At 40.8% G+C, this 24,564-nt stretch overlaps 1 protein-coding gene across 2 annotated transcripts in view; it reads left to right on the forward strand.

Moving 5' to 3' along the window:
• The first annotated feature begins 1,918 nt into the window (after nucleotides 1-1,918).
• lemd1 (LEM domain containing 1) overlaps nucleotides 1,919-24,564 on the forward strand; it is a 34,069-nt gene continuing 11,423 nt past the window's right edge. The window contains exons 1-3 of one of the 2 annotated variants that reach the window (XM_033042814.1): nucleotides 1,919-2,089; nucleotides 22,289-22,409; nucleotides 23,265-23,390. In XM_033042814.1, coding sequence (XP_032898705.1) covers nucleotides 2,003-2,089; nucleotides 22,289-22,409; nucleotides 23,265-23,390 — 334 coding nt within the window. In that variant the 5' untranslated portion in view covers nucleotides 1,919-2,002. Of the gene's footprint in view, nucleotides 2,090-13,162; nucleotides 13,529-22,288; nucleotides 22,410-23,264; nucleotides 23,391-24,564 lie in introns of those variants that run through there. The other variant, XM_033042813.1, reaches the window with a different exon arrangement.

Genomic DNA, 24,564 nt, shown 5'->3' on the forward strand with positions numbered 1-24,564 from the left:
GTCCCTAACCAGTCTGAAGAAGGGTCTCAACCCGAAACGTCACCTATTCCTTCTCTCTAGGGATGCTGCATGTCCCGCTGAGTTACTCCAGCTTTTTGTGTCTATCTTCGGTTTAAACCAGCATCTGCAGTTCCTTCCTGCACCAGCATTATGATTATTGATTTCTCTAACTTCAAGTGAGAGAGGTTAGAAAAGAACAAGTCAAAGCCAGCAAAGAAGTTAAGGTGGAGCTCACAATGGTCCATTGTTGCCTGTGGAGAAAGTGATAACGAGTGGATACAAGAATAGTGAAACTAAGCAGGACGACAGTGAAACTAGTCGGACCACTAGGGTGGGGAAGGGACGGGGAGGGAATGCATGGGTTGGTTGACGTTCGAGAAATCAATATTCATACTGCTGGGTTGCAAGCTTTAAAGGTGTGGGAAGGAACTGCAGAACTTGTTTAAACTGAAGATAGATGCAAAATGCTGGAGTAACACAGGCAGCATCTCTGGAGAAAAAGAATGGGTGGCGTTTCGGGTCGAGACCCTTCATCAGCCTGGGGAGAGGGAGACAGAGATATGGAAGGGCATGGTATTAAAACGATAGATCAATGCAGACGTTGACCAAGGAAATGTAGAATGGTTCATTGTGTAGGAAGGAACTGAAGGGTCTCGACCAGAAACATCACCATTCCTTCTCTCCAGAGATGCCGACTGTCCCGCTGAGTTACTCTAGCTTTTTGTGTCTATCTAGAATGGTTCATTGTGTAGGAAGGAACTGCAGGTGCTGGTTTAAACCGAAGATAAGACACAAAATGCTGGAGTAACTCAGTGGGACAACAGCATCACTGGAGATAAGTAGTGGTTCATTGCAGGTTTATTTGTGTCTATCTCAGGAATGAATGGTTCATTGTTGGCTGAAGCTGAAATGAAGGAGGACAAGGAGGCATACAATCAGTAAAATTTAATCAGGACAGTGAAACCTAAGATCTTTGAGTGAAACTAGGCAGAAAACCAGGGTGGGTGGGTGGAGGGAGTGAGAGAGAGGGGGGGGAGTAGAGGGAAAGAGGGAGAGGGATAGAGGGAGGAGAGGGAGGGAGGGGGGAAGAGGGGGGGGGAAGAGGGAGGGGGGGAAGAGGGAGGGGGGAAGAGGGAGGGGGGGGAGAGGGAGGGGGTGGAAGAGGGAGGGGGGGGAAGAGGGAGGGGGGGAAGAGGGAGGGGGGGAAGAGGGAGGGGGGAAGAGGGAGGGGGGGAAGAGGGAGGGGGGGAAGAGGGAGGGGGAAGAGGGAGGGGAAGAGGGAGGGGGGGGAGAGGGAGGGGGGGAAGAGGGAGGGGGGGAAGAGGGAGGGGAGGGGAGGGGGGGAAAGAGGGAGGGGGGGAACGAGGGAGGGGAGGGGGAAAGAGGGAGGGGGGAAAGAGGGAGGGGGAGGGGGGGAAGAGGGGGAAAGAGGGATGGGGTAGAGAGGAAGAGGGAGGGGGAGGGGGAAAGAGGGAGGGGGAGGGGGGAAAGAGGGAGGGGAAGAGGGAAAGAGGGGGGGGGAAGAGGGATGGGGGTAGAGAGGAAGAGGGAGGGGCGATAGAGGGAGGGAAAGGAATGCAAGGGTTACTTGAGGTTGGAGAAATCAACATCCATACCAAAGATTATAGAGGAGCTAGTATCTTTGATCCATACCGCTGTCCAAGTGAAACACGACGTGTTTTTCCTCAACACTGGGGGACGAGGTGAATCTTGACGGACAACTCCCGGCCGGCGCTCAAACTGAGGCGCCACCACTGAAAAACCGGTGAGTGGGGGGGGGGGGGGGGTGTCCGTGAAATCGACCTCTCGACAGCATCACCCCGCTTTTCGAACTTAGCCCTCCCGACGAAATAAATCACTTGTCAACCATACAGTTGATGGTGGTGAAAGAAACGGCGCGCTGTGGGAGGAAGGGTCGCTGAGAAGGCGGCATTGCCTGGGGTCCTCCCCCCCCCCTCTCCCCGCGGTGGTAGCGCCGGTTGTCCGCCAGTGACGGTTTTAAATGGCAGACGGTGAAAACAGCGACGAGGTTTTAAAGTTGCCAAGTGCTGAGGGGGAGGAGGAGAGAGCAAAGTCCTTTCGTTTCCAGGTTAGTCATTCATTATATTAAATGGGGGTTTTTTTAAACGATATCGTAAGGCCCGTGGGCCTATAATATGCCTTCGAAGTTTTGCAGGGGTTTCAAAAATATCATATTTTTATAATATATCTATCTATAAGTTGGATTTTTAACTTATGTATTGTGTTGTTTAAAAAATATATAAATTATGATGCTTTTATAAGTGATATACTAAGATTTTATATGTATTTTATGATATTTAATATGCAATGCATTTTTAATGTAATATTGCCCCTTGTCTGGACCTTGAGTCCGTTATAAAGTTTATTATTATTATCATTATATCATATATAAATATCATATGATATAGGAGTAGAATTAGGCCATTCGGCCCATCAAGTCTACTCCGCCATTCAAACATGGCTGATCTATCTCTCCCTCCTAACCCCATTCTCCTGCCTTCTCCCCATAACCTCTGACACCCGTACTAATTATCTCTGCCTTCAATATTTCCACTGACTTGACCTCCACAGCCTTCTGTGGCAAAGAATTTCTCCTCATCTCTTTCCTAAAAGAAGGTCCTTTAATTCTGAGGCTGTGACCTCTAGTCCTAGACTCTCCCACTAATGGAAACATCCTCTCCACATCCCCCTCTATCCAAGCCCACTCTACCCAAGCGATATTCGAAGATATCAAAATTTATTTTTAGCTTTAACAAATATCTGCTGCAGGAGAAAGTGCACAAAAAGCTGGAGTAAACTCAGTGGGTCAGGCAGCATCTCTGGAGAAAAGGAATCGAGAAATTCCTGCTGCAGGAGAAACTATTCAAGTCCAGCAGAATAGGTGTAGGAGTTTTAATATTTTTTAAATATTTTATTAAATGTTTAATATTATTGTTGTCACGTGTACAGTGAAAAGCTTTGTTTTTCAAATTAGAGCCTTCCTCCCACAACATTTTGTTTCTTTCACTATTATAAACTGTAATGTTTAGTGAATTTTTATGATGCTGCACATAAATAAAATTAATACACTGAGGGGAAGACGCATAGTGTAGAATATAGACGCAAAATGCTGGAGTAACTCGGCGGGTCAGGCAGCATCTCTGTAGAAAAGGAATAGGTGACGTTTCGGATCAAGGGCCTTCAATTGATGGAGGGTCTTGACCTGATTCCTTTTTTCTGGAGATGCTGCCTGACCCGCTGAGTTACTCCAGCATGTCGTGTCTATCTGCAGTGCAAGCCAGCATCTGCAGTTCCTTCTTACAATATTGAATGCAAAATATAGTTCTCGACCCTGTGGACCAGTTCCATAGAATTAAGTCCAATGGCCGCGATGGGGCAGAGGTGAACCAGACAGTATCGTAGCTTATGGAACTACTGTTCAGAAGTCTGATAACAGAGGGGAAGAAGCTGTTCTCTAGTCTGGTGATGTGCGTTTACAGGCTCCTGTAATTTTGCCTCATGGGAGCAGAGAGAAGAAGGGGAGGCCAGGAGGCGACAAGTCTTTGATTTTGTTGGCTGCTATTCCGAGGCAGCTGACTCAAATGTGGTGTACAACAGTGAAATTCATGGAGTCAATGTTGGGAGTCTGGCCTGTGTGATAGATTGGATACATCTACAACTATCTGCAATTTCTTGTGGTCTTCCCAAAGAAGTCCACAAGCTTTTCCCAAACCCAGCTGTGATGCAACCTGGTAGTACACTTTATAGAAGTTTAAGAGTCCCAGGAGACATGCTGAATTTCCATGTTCTCCTAAAGAAACGGAGGCATTGGTGCGCCGTCATTATGTGGTTATCTGGTTGGTCTTTGACAGATCGTTGGTAATATTAATACCGAAGAATTTAAGTCGGGATGTGAAGAAGAATCATCAACTATACGGAGTCCAAACCCTCTGTCAGGATGAGTAGACAGGTCTTCCTACCCCCAGATGCTGCCCAACCCACTGAGTCTTCCAGCAAATTATTTATTGTTCCAGATTCCAGCATCGGTAGTTTTTGTTTTAATTTTTAAACATAGAATAGGATTATTTTTTTTTTTAATTCTCCTTGTTTAATTGGGGTTTTACCTTTTTCTAAAAAAAGGTAGCTTGCTTAGAAGTATCTTGCCCTTAAAATAAATGGTTGCCATTTCATTTATTACTGCCCATTGTTCTGCTTGATGAGAGGCAAAGTATTATTTTCCTATAATCATTAGACCCATCAAGTCTGGTGGGTCATTGGAAAGCAATAGAATCAGTCACATCCTTCTGCCCCTTCCCAATTTTCCTACTAATTATTTTTCCGTGAATATCTATTTTTCCTTGAATATCTATCAAATTCCTTTTTGAGAATAATTAATATTGTCATATGGACAAAGTCTGGTCCCAACCCAAAACATCGTCTGGTCATTTGCCTCTACAGATGCTGCCTGACCCTTGAGTTCATCCAGCAATGTGCTTTTTTTACCCTGAAGAAGGGTTTTGGCCCGAAACGTTGCCTATTTCCTTCGCTCCATAGATGCTGCTGCACCCGCTGAGTTTCTCCAGCATTTTTGTGTACGTAAATGCTTTTTTTGCTCGTTTCCAGCATCTGGTGTCTCGGTCTAGAGTTCCAGTTTCTGCATTTAATGGAAAATTTCTTGCATCAACCTGCATCTTCAGCCCGCTGGCTGATTTTTTCTCTATGTCGATGATCCTGTGTAGATCATGTGATATGCTGCTCATTTACACATCACTATATTTGCATGGTGCACAAAAAAGCTGGAGAAACTCAGCAGGTGCAGCAGCATCTATGGAGTGAAGGAAATAGGCAACGTTTCGGCCCGAAACCCTTCTTCAGATGCATGTTCATTTTGAAAAGAAAGTGGTTTAATTTAGAACATAGAGAAGTACAGCACAGGAAATGGCCCCATGATATCTGCTAAACACAATGCCAAGATAAACTCATCTCATCTGCCCACACATGGTCCATATATCCTCCATTCTCTGTTTTTCTTTGTAATTAAAAACCTTGATATTGTTTGAATTTTGGTCGTTCTATTGAAAAGTCACCAACCAGTGTCAATTAACTATATCAATAGATTTTGCCTGACCTGCAGAACATTTACAGCACTTCCTAGTTTTTTTTAGACTTGCAGGATCAGCTGTATTTTTCTTTGAAAGAGCCTTTCGTTAGGTTGCATGGGTAGTAGCTATTGACGGAAAGCTATTTGTATTAATATAAATGGTGCTTAAGGAAGTGTTTTGAATTTCTAAGCTCTGGGCAATGGCTTCCATGTACACAGTCCTTGCTTTAATACATTTTTTTCCTTACAGTAATTTTCGTAGAATTTCAGTTCATTGCAAAGCTGGTATTCAGAACAGTGTTTATTCCCTTATCTGTTTATTGTTTTTTCTCTCTCCTAAAATTAAAAATATAATAAATATATGTTACATTATGCACTGAAACATGTGCAGTATTCAAATATGATACTCAAAATGTGGTGGGTATAGTCCAAAGCAAGCAACATATTGACACTTGGATTAGGTAAGCAGAAATCTAGAACCCAGACAATATTTTTGTGGATCCTAGCTTGCTATAACTTTCTTTAGTACAGTTAAATGTTTTATGACACACATACCAATATATTTGTGATTTTTTTTAATGTTTGGTTCAACGGGACTTTTCTCGGTATGTAAATATAGAAAGATCTTTGTTTAAAAAGCTTTTTCTTGTGACATCCTAAGCAAAGAATAAAAATTATTTGTTCCAGTGTACAATTTTTTTTTTTTTAATTTCCTGAATCATTTTGATATTTTTCAACACAACTTTCAGGGTTTGGAGTGCCTATTTTTCATGGATGTTGTGTGAATCAATGAGGTATAGAACAATATTAGGGCATGATCAAAAGATCATACTCCTAAATATAAAATTCTTCATTGAAACTAAGATTTACGAATGATATAGGATAGGACATTCAACCTGAAAGGATGGTTATTTCTCTTTCCGTAGATGTCTGATCTGCAGAGTGGTTCCAGAATTTTTTGTTCTTAATTTTATTTTTGTATGTGGCAAAGGAGGACAATAAACCTTTATTTCGAAGATAGACACAAAAAGCTGGAGTAACTCAGCGGGACAGGCAGCATCTCGGGACCGAGGGATGGGTGACGTTTCTGGTCGAGACCCTTATTTCGTGGTTTTATTTGCGCTGCAGCTGATAAGAATCTTTCATACCACAAAGATTCCTTGCCTTGTTCTATTTTAATCATTGCATAATATTTAAATGAGAGAATTTAAAAAAATGTTAAATGGTGTTAAACATCCTGTAGTTTTAAATTGATAAAACAATACTGTGCTGGAGTAACTCAGCAGGTCAGATCGCATCTCTGGAGAACAGCATCTCTGGAGACTAGTTGGAAGAAGGGTACCGAACTGAACGCCACCTATCTATGTTCTGCAGAGACGCTGCCTGACAAGCTGAGTTACTCCAACATTATGTCTTCTTTTGTAAACCAGTATCTGCAGTTCCTTGTTTCCACTTCTTAAATGGATATTAGTTTTAGTATTTTTTAATTAACTTTTACTCATTTTGCTCAATTAGATTTTTTGCAGATACTGTGATTTATTGCTGAGGTGAATTATAAATGTAAGACCAATCCCCTCGTATGCTTTGATTGGCTTTGATGCAACAATAAATTTGAGCTCAGTTTTCTAAACATGCACATGCATGAGCATTATCTGAGTTCTGCTGCCTGCCGATCATATTATTTGTAGTTTAACCCCAACCTGCAGGATGCTCTTTGGAGGTGAGGTGCAATATTGTAGTTAGAAAAGTTGGAAAGAGTGTTGGATTGATGATTGGATTGGACCTTTATTGGATTGTTATTTGTCATTCAGACCTTTCGGTCTGAACGAAATGCTGTTGCCTGCAGCCATACATGTAATAATAACAAAACACAATAAACACAAATTAACATCCACCACAGTGAGTTCACCAAACACCTCCTCACTGTGATGGAGGCAAAAGTCTTAGAGTTACTGTCTCTTCCCTCCTCTTCTCCCTCTGCGCCGAGGCGATACCCCACCGGGCGATGGCAGCCCGGGGGTGGTCGAAGCTGCCCGCAGCTGTTGCAACGGGTGCTCCGGAAAACAGGCACCAGCCTGTGACCTGCGAGCTCCCGACATTGTCCTCCACCGGCCCGCGGCCGAGTCCAGGATCCAGGTTGCAGCCGCCGTAGCACCGTCTCCGCTCCGCACCGGGCCGCCCACAAGGCAGCGTCTCAGCCCCGCACCGGGCTGCTCACACGGGAGCACCTTCCAGCCGGTAGCCGTGCCGGCCGCACAGGAGTGTCTCAGCCCCGCACCGTTCGCCCTCACCGGAGCGCCGAGTCGTGCCGCTACCCGGACGTCGCCACAGCTCGAAGACGGCCAGCCTCGCGTTGGTGAGTCCTGGCTGGCTCTACCTCCGGACCCTCGAGGTCGGTCGCAGGTTGGAGGCCGTCAGCTCTGCCATTAGGCCTCAGCGCAGACGGGGGAAGAGAAGGGGGATACGACAAAAAGTCGCATTCCCCCGAAGGGAGAGACAGAAAGCTCTGTTTCACCCTCCCCCCACACACATAACACCACCTAATAACCAAAAAAATTACTAAACTAGACAAAAAAAAACGACATAAAAAGTAAAAACAGACAGACTGCAGGCGAGCCGCAGCTGTATCACAGCGCCGCCACTTCCTTTGCTTGGTGTTAGACTGCACCGATATTGGACATTTGTAAGGATTATTAGCTGCATGAAGCAAATTTAAGATTGCGACTCATTTCTGTAGGCAGATGAGTACGAGGGGGATGTTCCACTGTTCCTTTAGACTGATAAAGTCAAAGTGGAATTGAGAAAGGCCTTAGAGTGTTGCTCTCTGTATTTATGAGTTAATACACAGTGGAGTTTATGTTCATTGTGCCTCCAAATAGATGGAATCCCTGTTGTAACTGTGGGAGTGGCTCTTCTGTCACCTGAAGGAGGTAGTGGAGGAGGATCCCAGCAATCGTATTCTCCATAGCAGACAGCACAGAGACCCATTTTGTAGTTACCACAGTTGGATTTGTCTTCTTTGGGGTCAAGATTATAGTGTCACTGGGAACCAGGGCATGTTCTTCTCCATCTCCCCCCCCAGACATGGGAGGTGAGGTAGGGAATTTGTGACTGATTTTCTCAATGACAAATTTTATAATATCAGCAATACTCTTTGGTCCAGAGGCCATTGATTCTTTTTAATTGGGATAGGGCCTTTTTGTCCTGACCAAGTTGTCCGTGCCATTCAACATTTACTTTTGGACAATAGAAGTTCGTAACATGGCCCTGGAGATTATAAACCACTTCCTTATCACAGAAAGATTGAGGTAGGGATTGGGGTTGTGGGGAATGATGTCAGATGGAAGCAGGTCAGGGAAGGGAAGGTGATAGGGTTGAACAAAATAAAGAAAAAGATAGACCCAAAATGCTGGAATAACTCTGGGTCAGGCAACAGCTCTGGAGAAAAGGAATAGGTGCTGTTTTGGAAGGGTCTCAACCTGAAATTTCACCTATTCACATTAAAAACTCTGCCACATTTAGTCATGACTATTTAATTCATAAATAAACTTCATATGGCCCCTCATACATATACGTATTGATAATGATCTAGGGAAATATCTTCATCAATACCAGGAAAAAAATACAGTAACATGTCTGGTATTCTGCCCAGCAAAGATCTCGTAACGGTCTGTGCTTGGTGTCCATTGTCACAACGACCGTTATCGGGGTCGGTACCTCCGTAAGTTAAACCGTGGAGGCTCCAAACCTGTATTGCTTTTCACAAATCCCAACGATGTATCCTATGGTAGTAGTGATTTTTGGGTGAGTTCATTATTTTTCTTATATTCACATTTAATATATCAAAAGCATCGTGCTGTCAAAAACACAACGATCGTTTATGATATATTTTGCGACTTTTTTAAGTCAATTTAAAAATATTTGGGGCATAAATTGGCCATCAAAACTAAGAAACTGAGCAAATCTTCAATTTGGCAACACACTGTCTCTTATTTACCTTTCGTACGGACCAAGTCGCTAACTTCATCCCTTCGACCGTTACGGAGACATTTAACATACTAAAAAATCATCCCAATTCAACCTTCCGATGAATAATCGGCCATCGATATAGCTCAAATCCATAAGGTAATGTACTGTTTTTTCTCTCTATGGATATAATTTGGTTTTCTCTAATAATGTAATGTTCGTTTTCTGGGACACCAAACCTTTGCGGGTCCACCGCAATGTACGTTTGTGTGTATGATCGTGTAAAGCAAGTTGTGGTGTCCACTCAGATTGACGCAGTATTCTACTACATGATCAGGTGAATGAAGTGGAAACGGTGTGTGTAATTTTATTGTTCCGTGTGGTATTCATAAACATAGAAAGTAATAAGAAATATGTGCACTTATCGTGCCAACCAGGTCACTGGTGGACACCACATCACCACCGATACATCCCCACCACCGTGTTTCACAGATGAGGTGGTATGCTTTGGATCTTGGGCAGTTCCTTCTCTCCTCCATACTTTGCTCTTGCCATCACTCTGATATAAGTTAATCTTTGTCTCATCTGTCCACAAGACCTATTTCCAGAACTGTGGTTGCTCTTTTAAGTACTTCTTGGCAAACTGTAACCTGGCCATCCTATTTTTGCGACTAACCAGTAGTTTGTATCTTGCAGTGTAGCCTCTGTATTTCTGCTGATGAAGTCTTCTGCGGACAGTGGTGATTGACAAATCCACACCTGAAGAGTGTTTCTGATCTGTTGGACAGGTGTTGGAGGATTTTTCTTTATTATAGAGAGAATTCTTCTGTCATCAGCTGTGGAGGTCTTCCTTGGCCTGCCAGTCCCTTTGCGATTAGTAAGCTCACCAGTGCTCTCTTTCTTCTTAATGATGTTCCAAACAGTTGATTTTGGTAAGCCTAAGGTTTGCCTGATGTCTCTAACAGTTTTATTCGTGTTTCTCAGTCTCATAATGACTTATTTGACTTTCGTTGGCCCAACTTTGGGCCTCATGTTGGACAGCAATAAAAGTTTCCAAAGGTGATGGAAAGACTGGAGGAAAAACTAGGTGCTGAGAGCTCTCTTATACCTGCATTAAGGATACATTTAAACACACATAAACAATTGCCAACGCCTGTGAAGCCATGTGTCCCAAACATTATGGTGCCCTGAAATGGGGGGGTGGGGGGGGACTATGTATAGACCAAGCTGTAATTTCTGCATGGTGAAACCAAGATATATAAAAATACCCTTTGATAAAATCTGACAATGTGCACTTTAACCGCATGTGATTTTTTTTCTATTTCAAATCTAAAATTGTGGAGTACAGAGACAAATAAATAAATGATGGGTCTTTGTCCCAAACATCATGGAGGGCACTATATCTTTGCTGTAAACCAGCATCGGCAGTTGCTTCCTACACAAAGTAAGAAAAAAACCTAGATAGACTTGTGGAAGGAGAAAGGGAAGTATTAGAATCTTTTTGATGATGTTAATCAGAAATCTAGTTACATATGAGACTTCAAATGTTTATTCTTTGCTACATTCTAAGCAAGTTTTTGGATCAGTTTTAACTTGTTAGTGGCATTAACGGTGTTGCTCTTAAAATCCAAGCTGAAATAAGTAACGATGTTACTCTTAAATTCCAAACTGACATAAGTAAATGATGGCATCTGTATTGTGCTAGATGCCATCATTTAGATGATAGAAGGTAGACAAAAATGCTGGAGAAACTCAGTGGGTGAGGCTACATCTATGGAGCGAAGGAATAGGTGACGTTTCAGGTCGAGACCCCTCTTCAGATTCATTTAGATGATACATTGAGCTTGGGTACTGTCTGTCCTCGGATGATTATCAAAAATCCACTGACTCTGTTGAATGAACAGTTGAGTTTGTAACCGTGCACATGTTAATTTACTACTCGGTACACATGAGAAAGATGGACCATCTGCCCTTAATTTTCCCATGGCAAATAAGTAACTCATGTTTTCTACAGTGACTGCACCCCCTTCATTAAAGCCTACATGAAAGCTAGCCTTGTGCTTGCACTCACAATACAATGTCCCCACTGTACAACATTGCCTTTTGACAATAAAGGGTCACAACAAGATCCTGGATGATGTGAACTAGTTACCATATACCATACCAGTCACTGCTCAGTAAAGTTGAATTTTGATGAAATTCACCATTTCTTCCTTGAGCCAGCACAGTCTTGACCAATCAAAAAAGGATGTTTGAAGATCAAGACCTTGAGTCTGATCCCTCCCCTTCTGAGACGGTCAACCTCGAGTAGGCACGTCAAGGCACTGGAAAAATGCTATTAACACCATATCTGCAAAATCCAAAAAAATATGGCAATTCTTAAAAGGATGTCCCCTCCTGGGGCAATATCTTAAGTATCAGGGCCCTAATTATACTCTGTATAGGAAGGAAGTGTAGATAGACACAAACAGCTGGAGTAACTCGGTGGAACAGGCAGCATCTCTGGAGAGAAGGAATGGGTGATGTTTTGGGTCGAGACCCTTCTTCAGACTGGTTAGGGACAAGGCAGCTTACGGCCCAGTGATATGAATATTGATTTCTCTCACTTCAGGTAGCCCCGGCATTCCCTCTCCCTATCCCTCCCCCACCCAAGTCACACAAGCTTCTCGTTTTCACCCAACAAACATGGGCTGTTTCCTTTATCACTGTTACCTTTTTGCATTTTTTTAAATTCATTGTTCTTCATCTCTCTCCATCATAGTCTATCTCTCATTTCCCCTATCCCTAACCAGTCTGAAGAAGGGTGTCGACCCAAAACATCACCCATTCATTCTCTCCAGAGATGCTGCCTGTCCTGCTGAGTTGCTCCAAAATGTTGTGTCTACCTTCGGTCTAAACCAGCATCTGTTGCAGTGCCTTCCTACACAAGGAACTGCAGATGCTGATTTAATTACACTCTGTCTGTTTGCTATACTGTTCAGGTCACTTTGTTCACATACCAACACCAGACATTGATACAAGGAAACTCTTTTCTGAAGTTTGTCATGGAAAATGGTTTATGGATGTTCTTAAAGCCGTCTGGGTTGGGAGGTACGGGGTAGTGTAGAGACACACTATACCCTCACTGCCTCATGAGAGATCCGTAGTCCAAGTATGTTTTTTTTTTAAATAGAGAAGAAGCCCTTGAGATGATACAGAGAACCTTGAATACCTGAGCACATTGAGGTCTAGCAAAAAGAGCTCACCACTTCCTATATGTTTACAAAGTGTTGGAGTAACTGGAGAACATGGATAGGTGACGTCTTGGGTCGGGATCCTTCTTCAGACGCTGAAGAATCTGAAAGGATCTGACCTAGAACCTCACTGATCCATGTTCTCCAGAGATGCTGCTTGACCTGCTGAGTTACTCCACCACTCTGTGTCTTTTTTGTAATCCAGCAACTGCAGTATTTTACATCTTGTTATGCACTTTTTGCATAATCTGCGAAGGGGCCAGAGGTTCCTAGTTGGCTGCTAGTCACCTTACTATGCAAACAACTGGAATGAAACAAATTATCCTAAATCCTGAAAAAAGCAACAGCATTTCGCACCTCACATTTTAATGTGCTCTGTGGATGTGAACATTTTTTATTGCAGGTGTGCTATAAAGATGCTGTTTGACGGAATTAGATCAGTTCTGCTTTTGATTGTACATTCCTTGTCATGCTTCATATTGTCCAGATGTTGAGATCATAGCTGCGGCCAAAAAAATAACCCAGACTACGAAGGATACAAAGGACATTTATTATCACATACTCCAATTGGTGTAGTGAAATTTGACTTGCAATTTGCAGCACATACTGCAGACTATAATACAAATATCATTCCGATGCTACTATCATAGCCTAAATAGAGGTTGTCTTTGAACGCATGCATACATGTTGGTGAGAGCTTTGGGGGAAAATATGATTGTTTCGCTTAAAATAAGGTATAAATGCCATGCTTGTCCCGCTGAGTTACTCCAGCATTTTGTGTCCACCTATAAATGTCATGCGATGTTGTACTTTTATTTTCTTGGCTACGAAGGGGTTAATAAGAGTTTAACCAATGAGTTTCCTGTTTTAATCGCGTCCAACCGGTCTTGAACTTGCTTTAATGTACATGTTGTATTCCGTACATGCGTGTGCTGAGGGATATTAATGCTGTTATTAGGTTAGTGTTTAACCTTAATTCAATAATAAAAGTGCGATTTGACCACTGCTGAATATGTCAGACACTTGGGAAAGTCGCGATCCGAATCACTTAACTAAAGGGAGACTGAAGAGTGAATTAATTGCGCATAACGTGCCTTTACCGCGAAAGGAGCAGAAGAAAGAGGTTTACGTTCAGCTCTACTTAAAACACATTACTTCCAAGAATAATTCAGAATTAAGGGCGGATTTTTCCAGCGACGAGGAGGATTCTTCAGAAATTAAAATCACCGTGAGTTTAGGGGAATTGGCTTGTCTGTATGTTTCCGTATTTGAGTGTGACGGTAGTTGTCAGTGTTGAAGTAGTTGTGTTTTACAGGATTGATTTTATTTAAGAGGTTTGGGGTTGTATTTGCTATTAGTTGTGCGTCGTCTGTTTGTATTCCGGTGTATTTTCTATCCATTTTGCACAGTTCAGAAACGGCGCAATCTGTTCATTTCTATTCAACCAGGGTTTTCAAATTTTACGCACAATCCAAATTCATAAACGCTACTGTCAAAGTTGGTTATTTTTAATAAGGTGAGAGGATGCATGGTCGGGTAACATAGTGCATGATATTTATAAGCATTAACCGAGCAATAAGTTATGCCCTGAACTGACAAAGCTTCATTGACATTAAAGCTACAAAATGGCGGTTACTACGCGGAGCAGATTCGAGTGGGGTATTTTTTTGTTTTATTTTTGGCATGACCACACCGGCAATTTCCCGCAAATAAACGTATCATTGTTAGTTTTAAGTTTCTACGGGTACAGAACGCTGATGACGAATCTTGTGGCTTTTTTTGGGAGGCGGGTTGATCTTTGGTCAAGCTTATGTATTTTGACGTTAATAACAAAAAAACAATGGTGGTTTTTATAAAGACAGATGTTGGAAGCAAGCAGCAGGCCAGGAAAGAGGAGCAGAATTAACGTTATCTCCGCTTCTGTCTGACCCAGAGAATGTTCACAGCACCTAGATTTAAAAAAAAAAAAATCAGATTTCCAAGATCTGCAGTTTATGCAATGAATCGTTGTAAAATGAGTGTGTATGTCTGTTTATGAATGTACACATAATGAAATCTGACCATGTTCTGCTTTTGGGTTTTTTTTATCTTCCCGGTTTCCGCATGATCTGATTAATAATTAATTAATTTATAATCAAACCCCGTAATGACCTCCCAATTTCCAATAATTAACTTTTAATTGAAAATGTAAAACAACAACACATTTGATTGCTAGTAGTTAGAACTAAACTAGATATGTCAGGCTGCATATGTTGTGAGTGAGAGAGAGAGAGAAATAGAATTAATGTTGCAGGTCAATGATCTTGTCTCATAAAATGTTAATGCTAACCATGCTGTCTGGGGCATCTGTATTTTTTCTTGTGCTAAGCTGCGACTTCCATGGGAAGCATGGTCACCCAAAGGCCATATGTAGCGTCGTAGCTCTGAAACGGGCTCAACTTGCCACCTTCTGACTGATGCTTATCGATGCTAACATCATTAACCCACCCTCTCCATATCCCTCTAGTCCTTTCCTAATCAAATAAGTGTTCAAAGTCTTTTAAACATTGTAATAATATGAGGCTCTGCCTCTTCCATTTAACCACCACATTTAGTGTTAAAAAGCTGTCAGATCCTTTAAATTTCTCCCTTGTGTCAGATCCTTTAAATTTCTCCCTTCACACATTAGACTGGCAATGATTGTGACCGTCTATCCTACTTGTTTATTTGGATTATCTCTTTAAAAAGTTCATGCTTTTCCAAGTCTACTTTTCTTGGTATGCATATTTCACACACTCATGAATCTGTTAAAAGATATTCCCCATAGAGGCGACTCGCCTGAGGCGAGGAAGTGAGCTTACTATGAAAGTAAGCATGCAGGTACAGCAGGCAGTGAAGAAAGCAAATAGCATGTTGGCCTTCTAAACAAGAGGAGTTGAGTATAGGAGCAAAGAGCACATGGCCCTAGTGAGACAACACCTGTAGTATTGTGTGCAGTTTTGGTCCCCTAATTTGAGGAAGGACATTCTTGCTATGGAGGGGGTGCAGCGTAGGTCCCAGGATGGCGGGACTGTCATATGTTGAGAGAATGAAGCGGCTGGGCTTGTATGCTCTGGAATTTAGAAGGGTGAGAGGCGATCTTATTGAAACATAAGATTATTAAGCGTTTGGACACGCTAGAGGCAGGAAACATGTTCTCAATGTTGAGGGAGTCCAGAACCAGGGGCCACAGTTTAAGAATAAGGGGTAAGGCATTTAGAACGAAGATGAGGAAACACTTTTTCACACAGCGATGTGATTCTGTGGAATTCTCTGCCTCAGTGGGCGGTGGAGGCCGGTTCTCTGGATACTTTCAAGAGAAAGCCTGATAGGGCTCTTAAAGATAGCGGAGTCGAGGGATATGGGGAGAAGGCGGGAATGGGGTACTGATTGTGGATGATCAGCCATGATCACATTGAATGGGGCGGTGCTGGCTCGAAGGGCCGAATGGCCTACTCCTGCACTTGTTGTCTATTGTGTTCCTCATGATTTTATAAACCTCAATTCACAACTCCGCCCCAATTTGACACATTCCATTGAAAATATATTTTGAAGCCCTCGTATTGCAGGCAACATCCCAGTAAATCTCTGATGACCAGAACTTAACATACATTGACTGACCGACCATTGACTTGTATCCCAGTTCTTACAATGTTCTGACCCAGTATCACTGATGAAGCTGCTTAGAATCCTTTCATCTCTATTGTGGTTGTACTTGTTTGCTGCCTTGCAAGTCCACATTTTGGGAAGAGAGTGTAAAAGATAAGTACGTGAATCAGAACGGCAAAAAAACATTGTCAATTTGAGGTGTATCAACATTATTACATAGAAGTTTGAGTTGTAACTTTATGTGGCACAAGATTAATTTAAAGTGTCTTCAGTGTTATTAATTTCACTCCTATGTAACTGATTTCAGTTCTTGTTCAAAAGCTGGCACAGTATTTGCACTATTATACAGTTTGAAGGAGCTGAGTTTTAAATCATCTCCAATGGCTTGGTTTCACTTTTGCCTCTCGCAACTCTGGCTTGCCCTTGTCTTTTGTCACTTTCACAATTGACACTTTACCTTTATCCACTTTGCTTTTAAAAGTTACGGTGCTGACCATAATTTGCTGTTCTCTCTCACTCTAAATTGGAATTCAAAACACTTAAAACATTTTCAGCACACTTCCTCGTCTCAGGCGAGTCACCTGTATGGGGAATTTCTTTTAACAAAGTCATGAATGTGTGAAATATGCATCCCAAGAAGAGTAGACTAGGCATGAACTTTTTAAATAAATAATCCAGTACCGAGTTTATATATTCCTAGCTGGATAAATTATGATAGGCTGAATAGTCTGATTTATTTGTATTTTTGTCGAGTGATAAGTGTGGGTGAATGAGCTAATTATAACATTTTAATCCATCTTTGCCACACATATTAATGTATACAGTAGGTGATGTCTTCATTTACCTCTCTAACATTCCATCTTTTATATTTTTTGTCTTTTTTTTACATGTTGGCTTCTCTCCTGTGCACTTGTAACACCTGCTGGAAATAATTAAGAGTTGGGGGGTATTGGCTAATTTGTCATAGATTAGGAATTCAGTACATTCCTTATAATCTTTAAGGCTGTGCTACAGCTTTCAATTGCCATCTGTGTTGTCAGAGTAATTCTGGTAATCTAATGCTCAGATCTCCACTAGGAAAAAGTCTTTAGAAAGGGTTGATCATTTTTGGCCTTTAACGTTTTAAATTTGATTAGGAATGTAGATTGTTAGGGCAAAGTTTTAGCGTTCTGCGTTCCACAAGATCTTTGGTTCAAACCAGCCTGTAGCAAATTAGTTAGTTGTTTCTCAATTGTGGACTGTTCCAGAGTTACTAAATTATGATGCAAGTATGTAGAGTTGTAACAGAATTAGATTTAACCATGTTTACTAATTTTCAACACTTTCAGCCAAATTACCAAATATTGGAACCTCAGTACCAATAAAACTGTATTCTACCATAAATTAAATGGATAGAGAAGGGGGGGAGGATACACATTGTATGGTTTTAGTTGGGCGATATGATGAATACTCTTGATGGTAACATTCTTAAGTCATTGGTGAGTCTTTTTTCCCCCCTCCTGTCATCTTCTGTTCTGTCCTCAACTTTGTTTGCTTCCTCCTTTTCTCCTCCTGCCCACTCTGCATTGTTGTTTACACCTTTTCTTTGTTTATGCCCATCGTGGAATAAGACTGCAGTAAACAGAAATCTCTCCGAAATGAAAGGTTTGGGATTTTGGGTATCCATTGATCTGTATTCTAGACAGTTTAAAACTCAACTAAATAAACTTTTTCTGTTGTTGGGCCTTCAGGATGCAGTATGTCATTCTGAGAAAGAAGATTACCCATTGAACATCTAGTATCAGCAGCAAGCTGCGGTGTCAAGTATAATATGATTCGCTTTTTATGATCACTACAAAAATGTCTCAATCACAGCCATTTTTGTCTTTTGAGCTTATCCATGTAATTCCAAACAATGCAATGCGGAATCCAAACTGATTAACCTTCAATTCCAGCAAAATAAACAAACTTTCATGATTCAAACATTTTGCAACATGACGCCATCATTTTCACTATTAAATTAAATGGAGTCAGCATTGCATTTAAAAAAAATCTATTGCTTGCATTTTGAAACAATGCAAAAATTAACTGTACAGTTTTTCTTGCGGGGTGGGGCGAGAGTGAAATAGGGCGGATGGTGCTGTCCACTAGAATTAACTGTTGAACCAAGTTGTAAAAGCTGTGAAAATAAAAAGTAACTTGCAAGTAATTCAAAAGCAGACCATAATTACTTTAAAATGAATGACAAGAGGCAATGTGATTTCTTTATTGGGTAACAGTTGGCTTTATTTGGCTTTATTTGCCTTCATCAGTCGGGACCGAGTATAAAAGCCAGGAAGTCATGGTAGTTGTGGAGAGAAACTTTAGGCTGCCTTTCAAGTGTTGTGTCCATTTCTGGTTATCACACAGAATGAAAGCTGTAGAGTCTTAGGAAAGGGTGCAGAGGTTCATCTGGATATTGCTTGCATTGGAGTGTATTAACTGTAAGGAGAGATTGGAGAAACCTGGATTGCTTTATCTGAAGCGTCAGTGGCTGCAGGGCAATTTAAGGTACAAAGTTATGAGGGCATAATTTTTTTTTCCACCAAGGTGGAAATGTCAAATACTGGAGGGCATGTGTTTATGGTGAGAGGGGAGGAAGTTTAAAGGAGATTTGAGAGGAAAGTTTGTTTTTAACATCATGCTTAGTGCCGGGAATGCACCGCTGGTAAGGTGTTAAAAGCAGATATGATACCAACCTTTTAGAATTATTTTTTGACAGGCAGGAAACAGAGGGAATGTATTCTAAAGGAACTGCAGTTGCTGGTATTATACCAAGGATAGACACAAAATGCTGGAGTAACTCAACGGGTCTGGCAGCATCTCTGAAGAAGGATCCTGACCCAAAATGTCACCTATCCATTTTCTCCAGAGATGCTGCCTGACCCGTTGAGTTACTCCAACATTTTGTGTCTATTTCAGGGAATAAAGGGATATGGGCATCTATTCAACAGGGAATAGAGATCAGGCACAGGCAGATGGTCCGCGCTTACAGAATAGGCCAAAAGGCCTGTACATATGCTGTGCGTTTCCATGTTCTATCGTAACTGTGGTGTTGTACTGTTTTTATTTACAAAATCAATATGGAAAGATTACCTAGCAACAATATTTATTATGTAGGAAAGTAGTATGCTGGGAGACAAATATTTAATCAATGCCTTTCGTCAAACTTAACATAAGCAAATTTAATATGAATATTAACATATTGAATAAAAAAATGACTAAAGAATAACAAGCACCCAGGGCCAGTAAGTGTCCTCCGTTCTCAATGTAATGGTTCCTTCTGCTTGGACAGTTGCATATGTTTACTATTTAAGAAAGAGGAGAGAGGATCACTGGGGAAATCAATGGGAAAGTTACTGGAATCTATAAGGATAGTTTTTAGTGATTTTTTTTTTTTTTTTAATTAATCAGGGAGAGCCTGTAATGATTAGTAAAAGCCTAATACATATGTGACCACAAATGTTTTAGAAACATAGAAAATAGGTGCAGGAGTAGGCCAGCATCACTATTGGCTGATCATCCAAAATCAGTACCCTGTTCCTGCTTTCTTCCCATATCCCTTGATTATCTAACTCTCTCTTGAATACATTCAGTGAATTGGCAGAGAATTCCACAGATTCACAACTCTTGGGTGAAAGCAACATTAATAGATTTGGCAAAATGGATTTTGGTGTGGGCTAATGTCAGTTGATTCTTGACCTTGGACTAAAAAGAATAGCGGTATCTAAATGTTACCGCTGTGAGTAATGGCAGCCCAAAAATCTAGAGATGCAAGTACTTCATAAGAAGTCATTGTCAGCTCAAAAATCCTAGCCTTTATAAGCCTATTGTATGAAAGAGTAAAAGTGTGTTATAGCAAGAGTATGCTTCAGTTGCACTGCTGCTGGAGAGTTGAATAGTTATGGGCACCACACCTAAGAAAGTTTTTTTTCAGCGTTTAGGAGGAGTCTCTCAGCTAATTGGCCAACTGCCTCATGGTGTGCCTGATGTTTACGGTTTCTGTCCATGTTCCTTTGAGAGACTAGTTGAGCAGAGCCTAAACAATGGTTTTCTCATTTAAATAAGTCTTCCAAGTGGAGATGATACAAAGTACATTTTGGTTGTTCTGCAGCAACTATCAGCACTTTCATTCTTTGTTTTCACCTGTTGCCTTTTCCTCGGTTTAGTTTAGTTTAGAGATACAGCGCGGAAACAGGCCCTTCGGCCAACCGGGTCTGCACCAACCAGCAATCCCCATGATCCTACACCCACTAGGGACAATATTTACATTTACCAAGCCAATTAACCTACAAACCTGTACGTCTTAGGAGTGTTGGAGGAAACCGAAGATCTCAGAGAAAATCCACGCAGGTCACAGGGAGAACGTACAAACTCCGTACAGACAGCACCTGTAGTCGGGATTAAACCCGGGCCTCTGGTGCTGCATTCGCTGTAAGGCAGCAACTCTACCGCTGCGCCAACGTGACTGCCCTCGGTCTTGTCAAAAGGCCTTTGCCATTAAAGCCATAAATGTCATCCTTAATATGATGACATAAATCTTCCGACTCGATGCAGGACTGCCAATCACACATCTGCAAATGAAATGCATGCTTCAAGTTGATCACTTTTTTTTTTTTTACAGCCATAAGAAGGAGCATACTGATTTTTATCTAATTTATTGATTTCATTTCTATCTCCCTGTATTTGTTCCTTACATCAGATTGATCTAGTGAAAATATACTACTTGTGAGTTTAAGCTGTTGAATATAATTAATTCACTGTTATACAATTTAATGTTTTTGTTCCTTTTATACTCGGGTATACTGAATTTTTTTGCTTCTCTATACCAACGTTTGGAACGTGTCTAACTGAAGTTTCATCTCATAAGTCAATGTCAATTTATCAGAACCATCGGGTGCATAGTTATTTTAGTAACCATCTCTTAAATGATAATTATGCATACCTGAGTGTTTAATTACAGTTTGGTACCAGTCAAATTCTGCTGGCTTTGCAGACATATCAATGTCTGTGGACATAAATGCCGTATGTGTGCGAGTCTTCATAAGCAGTCCTTTAGTCTGAAGGGCGATATACTTCCAGTCCAATTTTATGGGCTCTGCAGTGATTAATGTGGCCAACATGGAAACTGCAGACTCTTCTACAGGTACGGTAGATGGCTGATCGTGAGCCAGGAATTCCCAAGAATCGGTGAAGATGTTGCACTTTGTGCCTTTGGCCACTCTTACCATGACAGAGCTCAGAATAGATGGGCTGGTGCTGGGCTTGCAAACAATGCTGCCCGCCTACTATACTTGACCAGGTGTAACTAGGGTCTCGTAGAAGTCAAGTTAAGCTTATTCTCATCTGGTCAAGCAGAGTGCGGAACAGGTAGCTACAATGACAATCTTGCTTGCAGCAGCATCATAGGCACATGGACAAAGACAACACACAGAAATATAGGCTGTGTTAAAAGTGCACTATTAGAAAATAGTCCTTAGAGATGATATGGGCTGAGCAAAAACATCGATGTTGGCTTGCTTGTTCTTCCGGTGAATTTGACGATTTTGAAGACCCAGTGCAATACAGTTTTCCTTTCTATTTTACTTACTTTCCAATTTTATACCTTGCACTATCACCAGAAATTAATTTTTGATATTTTTAATGTATTTTATGTATTCCTTTTCTCTACAAGTTTTCCTTGTATTTTTAAGTATAGTATGTGGGCTGTTCTGTCCATAAAGAATGCAATATTCTGAAATATTCTCATCAACTGCTTGAGAAGTTGTCAATCTCTCCCAACCGTGGACTTCAGCACGACAAAATTCTAACCTCGTATGATGCACCAATTTTTTTTTCTAAATTGCCCATTTTATGGAAATGGCAAATTACAATAGCATAATGCATACTAAATAATATGGCTAAATTAAATTTTTGGTACAATTTATCAAAAGTTAAACTGCCTCCAGCATCAATTAATATTTTGGTGAAACATTTTAATATGCCGTACAGTTATTGAATTATTTTATGGATACATTTTCTGACTAAATAAATTTCAAGCCTGAGACTGAATTTTAACAATTTTGGGCTGGTCCTATTTATAAATTGTATGAATAAATGCAGATGTGTGTGTTTTTTGTCTAACTTGTTTACAACAGTGGTCATTATAAATGGTCATGTTAAACAAAGTGATTATGCTGCTGAATTAAATAACATTTAAAAAATTATATGCAAGATTGCTGACATCTCAAATCAATGTTCATGTTGGAAAGCAGTTTTTGATCTGGATTATTTTGAAGCCTAAAATAAATCATTTGGTGTAAGTAATAAGAAACTTACCACTTTTTTTAAAATTTCAACTCAGGAGCTGCCCAGACTGACAGAGACCAAAGATAATTATACAAATATGAATGTCTCACAGCTGAACGATGAAGAGTTGAAAGAGCAACTCATGAAGCATGGAGTTACACCTGGTCCAATTGTGGGTAGGTCTACAGCAAACTCTTTGTTGATCAAATTATTGATATTTTTTTCCTTTCTAGTTTTGTAATCTTACCATTGTCAACCATTCCTTTAACTGTATGGAACCTAGGCTATGCACTACTTTTCCGCCACCACTGCACTCCTCCTCCCAACCAATCACTTCACATTTGAAGTTCTGCTTAAAGTCTAAGCAAAACGCAAAGTGCTGGAGGAACTCAGCTGGTCAGGCAGCAACTGTGACCGGAATGGACTGACAATGTTTCAGGTCGGGACCCTTCCGACTGAAGAGTCCCATCCAGAAAAGACATCCGTCCGTTCCTTCCTTTGCAGATGCTACCTGACCTGCTGAGTTCCTCCTGCACTTTGTGTTTTGCACAAGATTCCAGCATCTTCAAATCCCTGTGCCTCTGCTTGAAGTCTGTTTGACCTTGTTTGGTCAATTATTTAAATATTTCTTTCCTTTTCATTTGCGTCAAGTTTTGTCTGATTCCATCTTTGTGGCACACTTTTAGGCTGTTTTACTAAATTGGAAATGCTATAAGGCAAATTGTTATTTCTCCATTTCTCAAAAAATATTTGAAAACCGAATAGAACTAAAAGTTAATAAATGTTTATACCTATTGAATTGTTACACTACAGGCAGATGACAAGTTCAGATGATGATTATTTTTGTATCATGCAGTTTAATTTATTATGCATGTCTATTTTCCTTGCATTACTGTAGTCTATTATTAATTTCCTATTGTTCCACATTAATAATTGAAATTTCACCCTAAAAGGCATCAGAAATCATTGAGATGTAGCTGGTCATTCTTCACCCTTTATTTGTGTTTGCTGTCTTTTCTAACTCCATGTAGCCACTACCAGATCAGTTTATGAAAAGAAGCTCCTGAAGCTGATGGGGCAGGGTCCAGCTGTGCCTCCACCCAAGCAAAACGGAACCGGCGATGTTGAACAATACTCAGATAGTGAAGAGGAAGAAGGTAAAATCAACTATACTTTTAACATGTGCAAAGTACTAAAAGTCATTTGTTTTCGTGTTTCCTGTTTACATTATCCAACAGGTCATAAAGCATCTTTGGATGGATGTACGAGTTAACCTTTTAAAAAAATATATGATTGAATGTCGTTAAATTGAAATGCTGTTTTACACTTGCCCTGGATGCATACCATCCTGCTGGCTTGCTGTGTATTCCTCCCACTTTATGGTTATATATTTCATTTTGATATCCTGTTAGGGATTGGGATGTAAAGATAAAAATGCAGAAAAGATAGCATTGCACAGCAGATTAGGTATCATACTAAATGGAAATGCCAGTACATGTTTCTAATTTGACTCCTTTTAGTTGAGACATTTAGAGGAGAGAAAATCTGTGGAGATGAGGTTAAGCCTTTTCTTTATTTTTAAGAAATCTGCTTTTGTCTTTCCTCCTTTTGGTGGCAATGTCCTGCCGAAGCATAGCGTCGACTTTCAAGTTAAATTGGTATTTGTTGCACTATGGTGGTCTGCAAATTAATAATTCATTCCTCGTGCAGTTGCACCTTGTTATGTTTTAACAGATTTTTAATGCAATGTGGACTTTTATTTAAAAAGACAATTAGCAAATTGTTGCTGCCATGCTGAATGTGTTCTGTTTCCTTGGAGGTCAATGTGAGAAAATAAATTGCCTGTGCGGCGATCCCTCTATAATACCCAAAGGTGGCTGCTAACTTTCTGGTATGTGGCTTGAACCCACAATATTCAGACTTGGACTAGAATCCTGTCGATGAACCAGGACCAATACCGAATTTCTGAGTATTTTTTGTGTAGATTAGAGAAGGTGATTTAAATCGCGAATATTCTACATTAAAGTTGCTTGAATGACTGCATACGTATTGTGGGCCTGCTGTGCCACCATCTTCCCAATAACATTTGGGTATAGCGATCGAATGCCGGAATTACCAGAAAAAAATATATTCCATAAGATTCGTAGTTCTGTTTAGGCGACGTAGTCCCACTTAGGCGACTGCAGTCGCCACATGTTCTACCCACATTATAGTCAGATTTACTTTATTTGTATTCTACCTGAGAAAGTAAAATCACCTTTTATGAATTAGCATTATATTTCTATTGATATCGTATCCCATTGCCTAATATTTTGCAATGGATTCCTCCCT

Source organism: Amblyraja radiata, chromosome 24 (assembly GCF_010909765.2).
Source record: "Amblyraja radiata isolate CabotCenter1 chromosome 24, sAmbRad1.1.pri, whole genome shotgun sequence".
Classification (NCBI taxonomy): Eukaryota; Metazoa; Chordata; class Chondrichthyes; order Rajiformes; family Rajidae; genus Amblyraja; species Amblyraja radiata.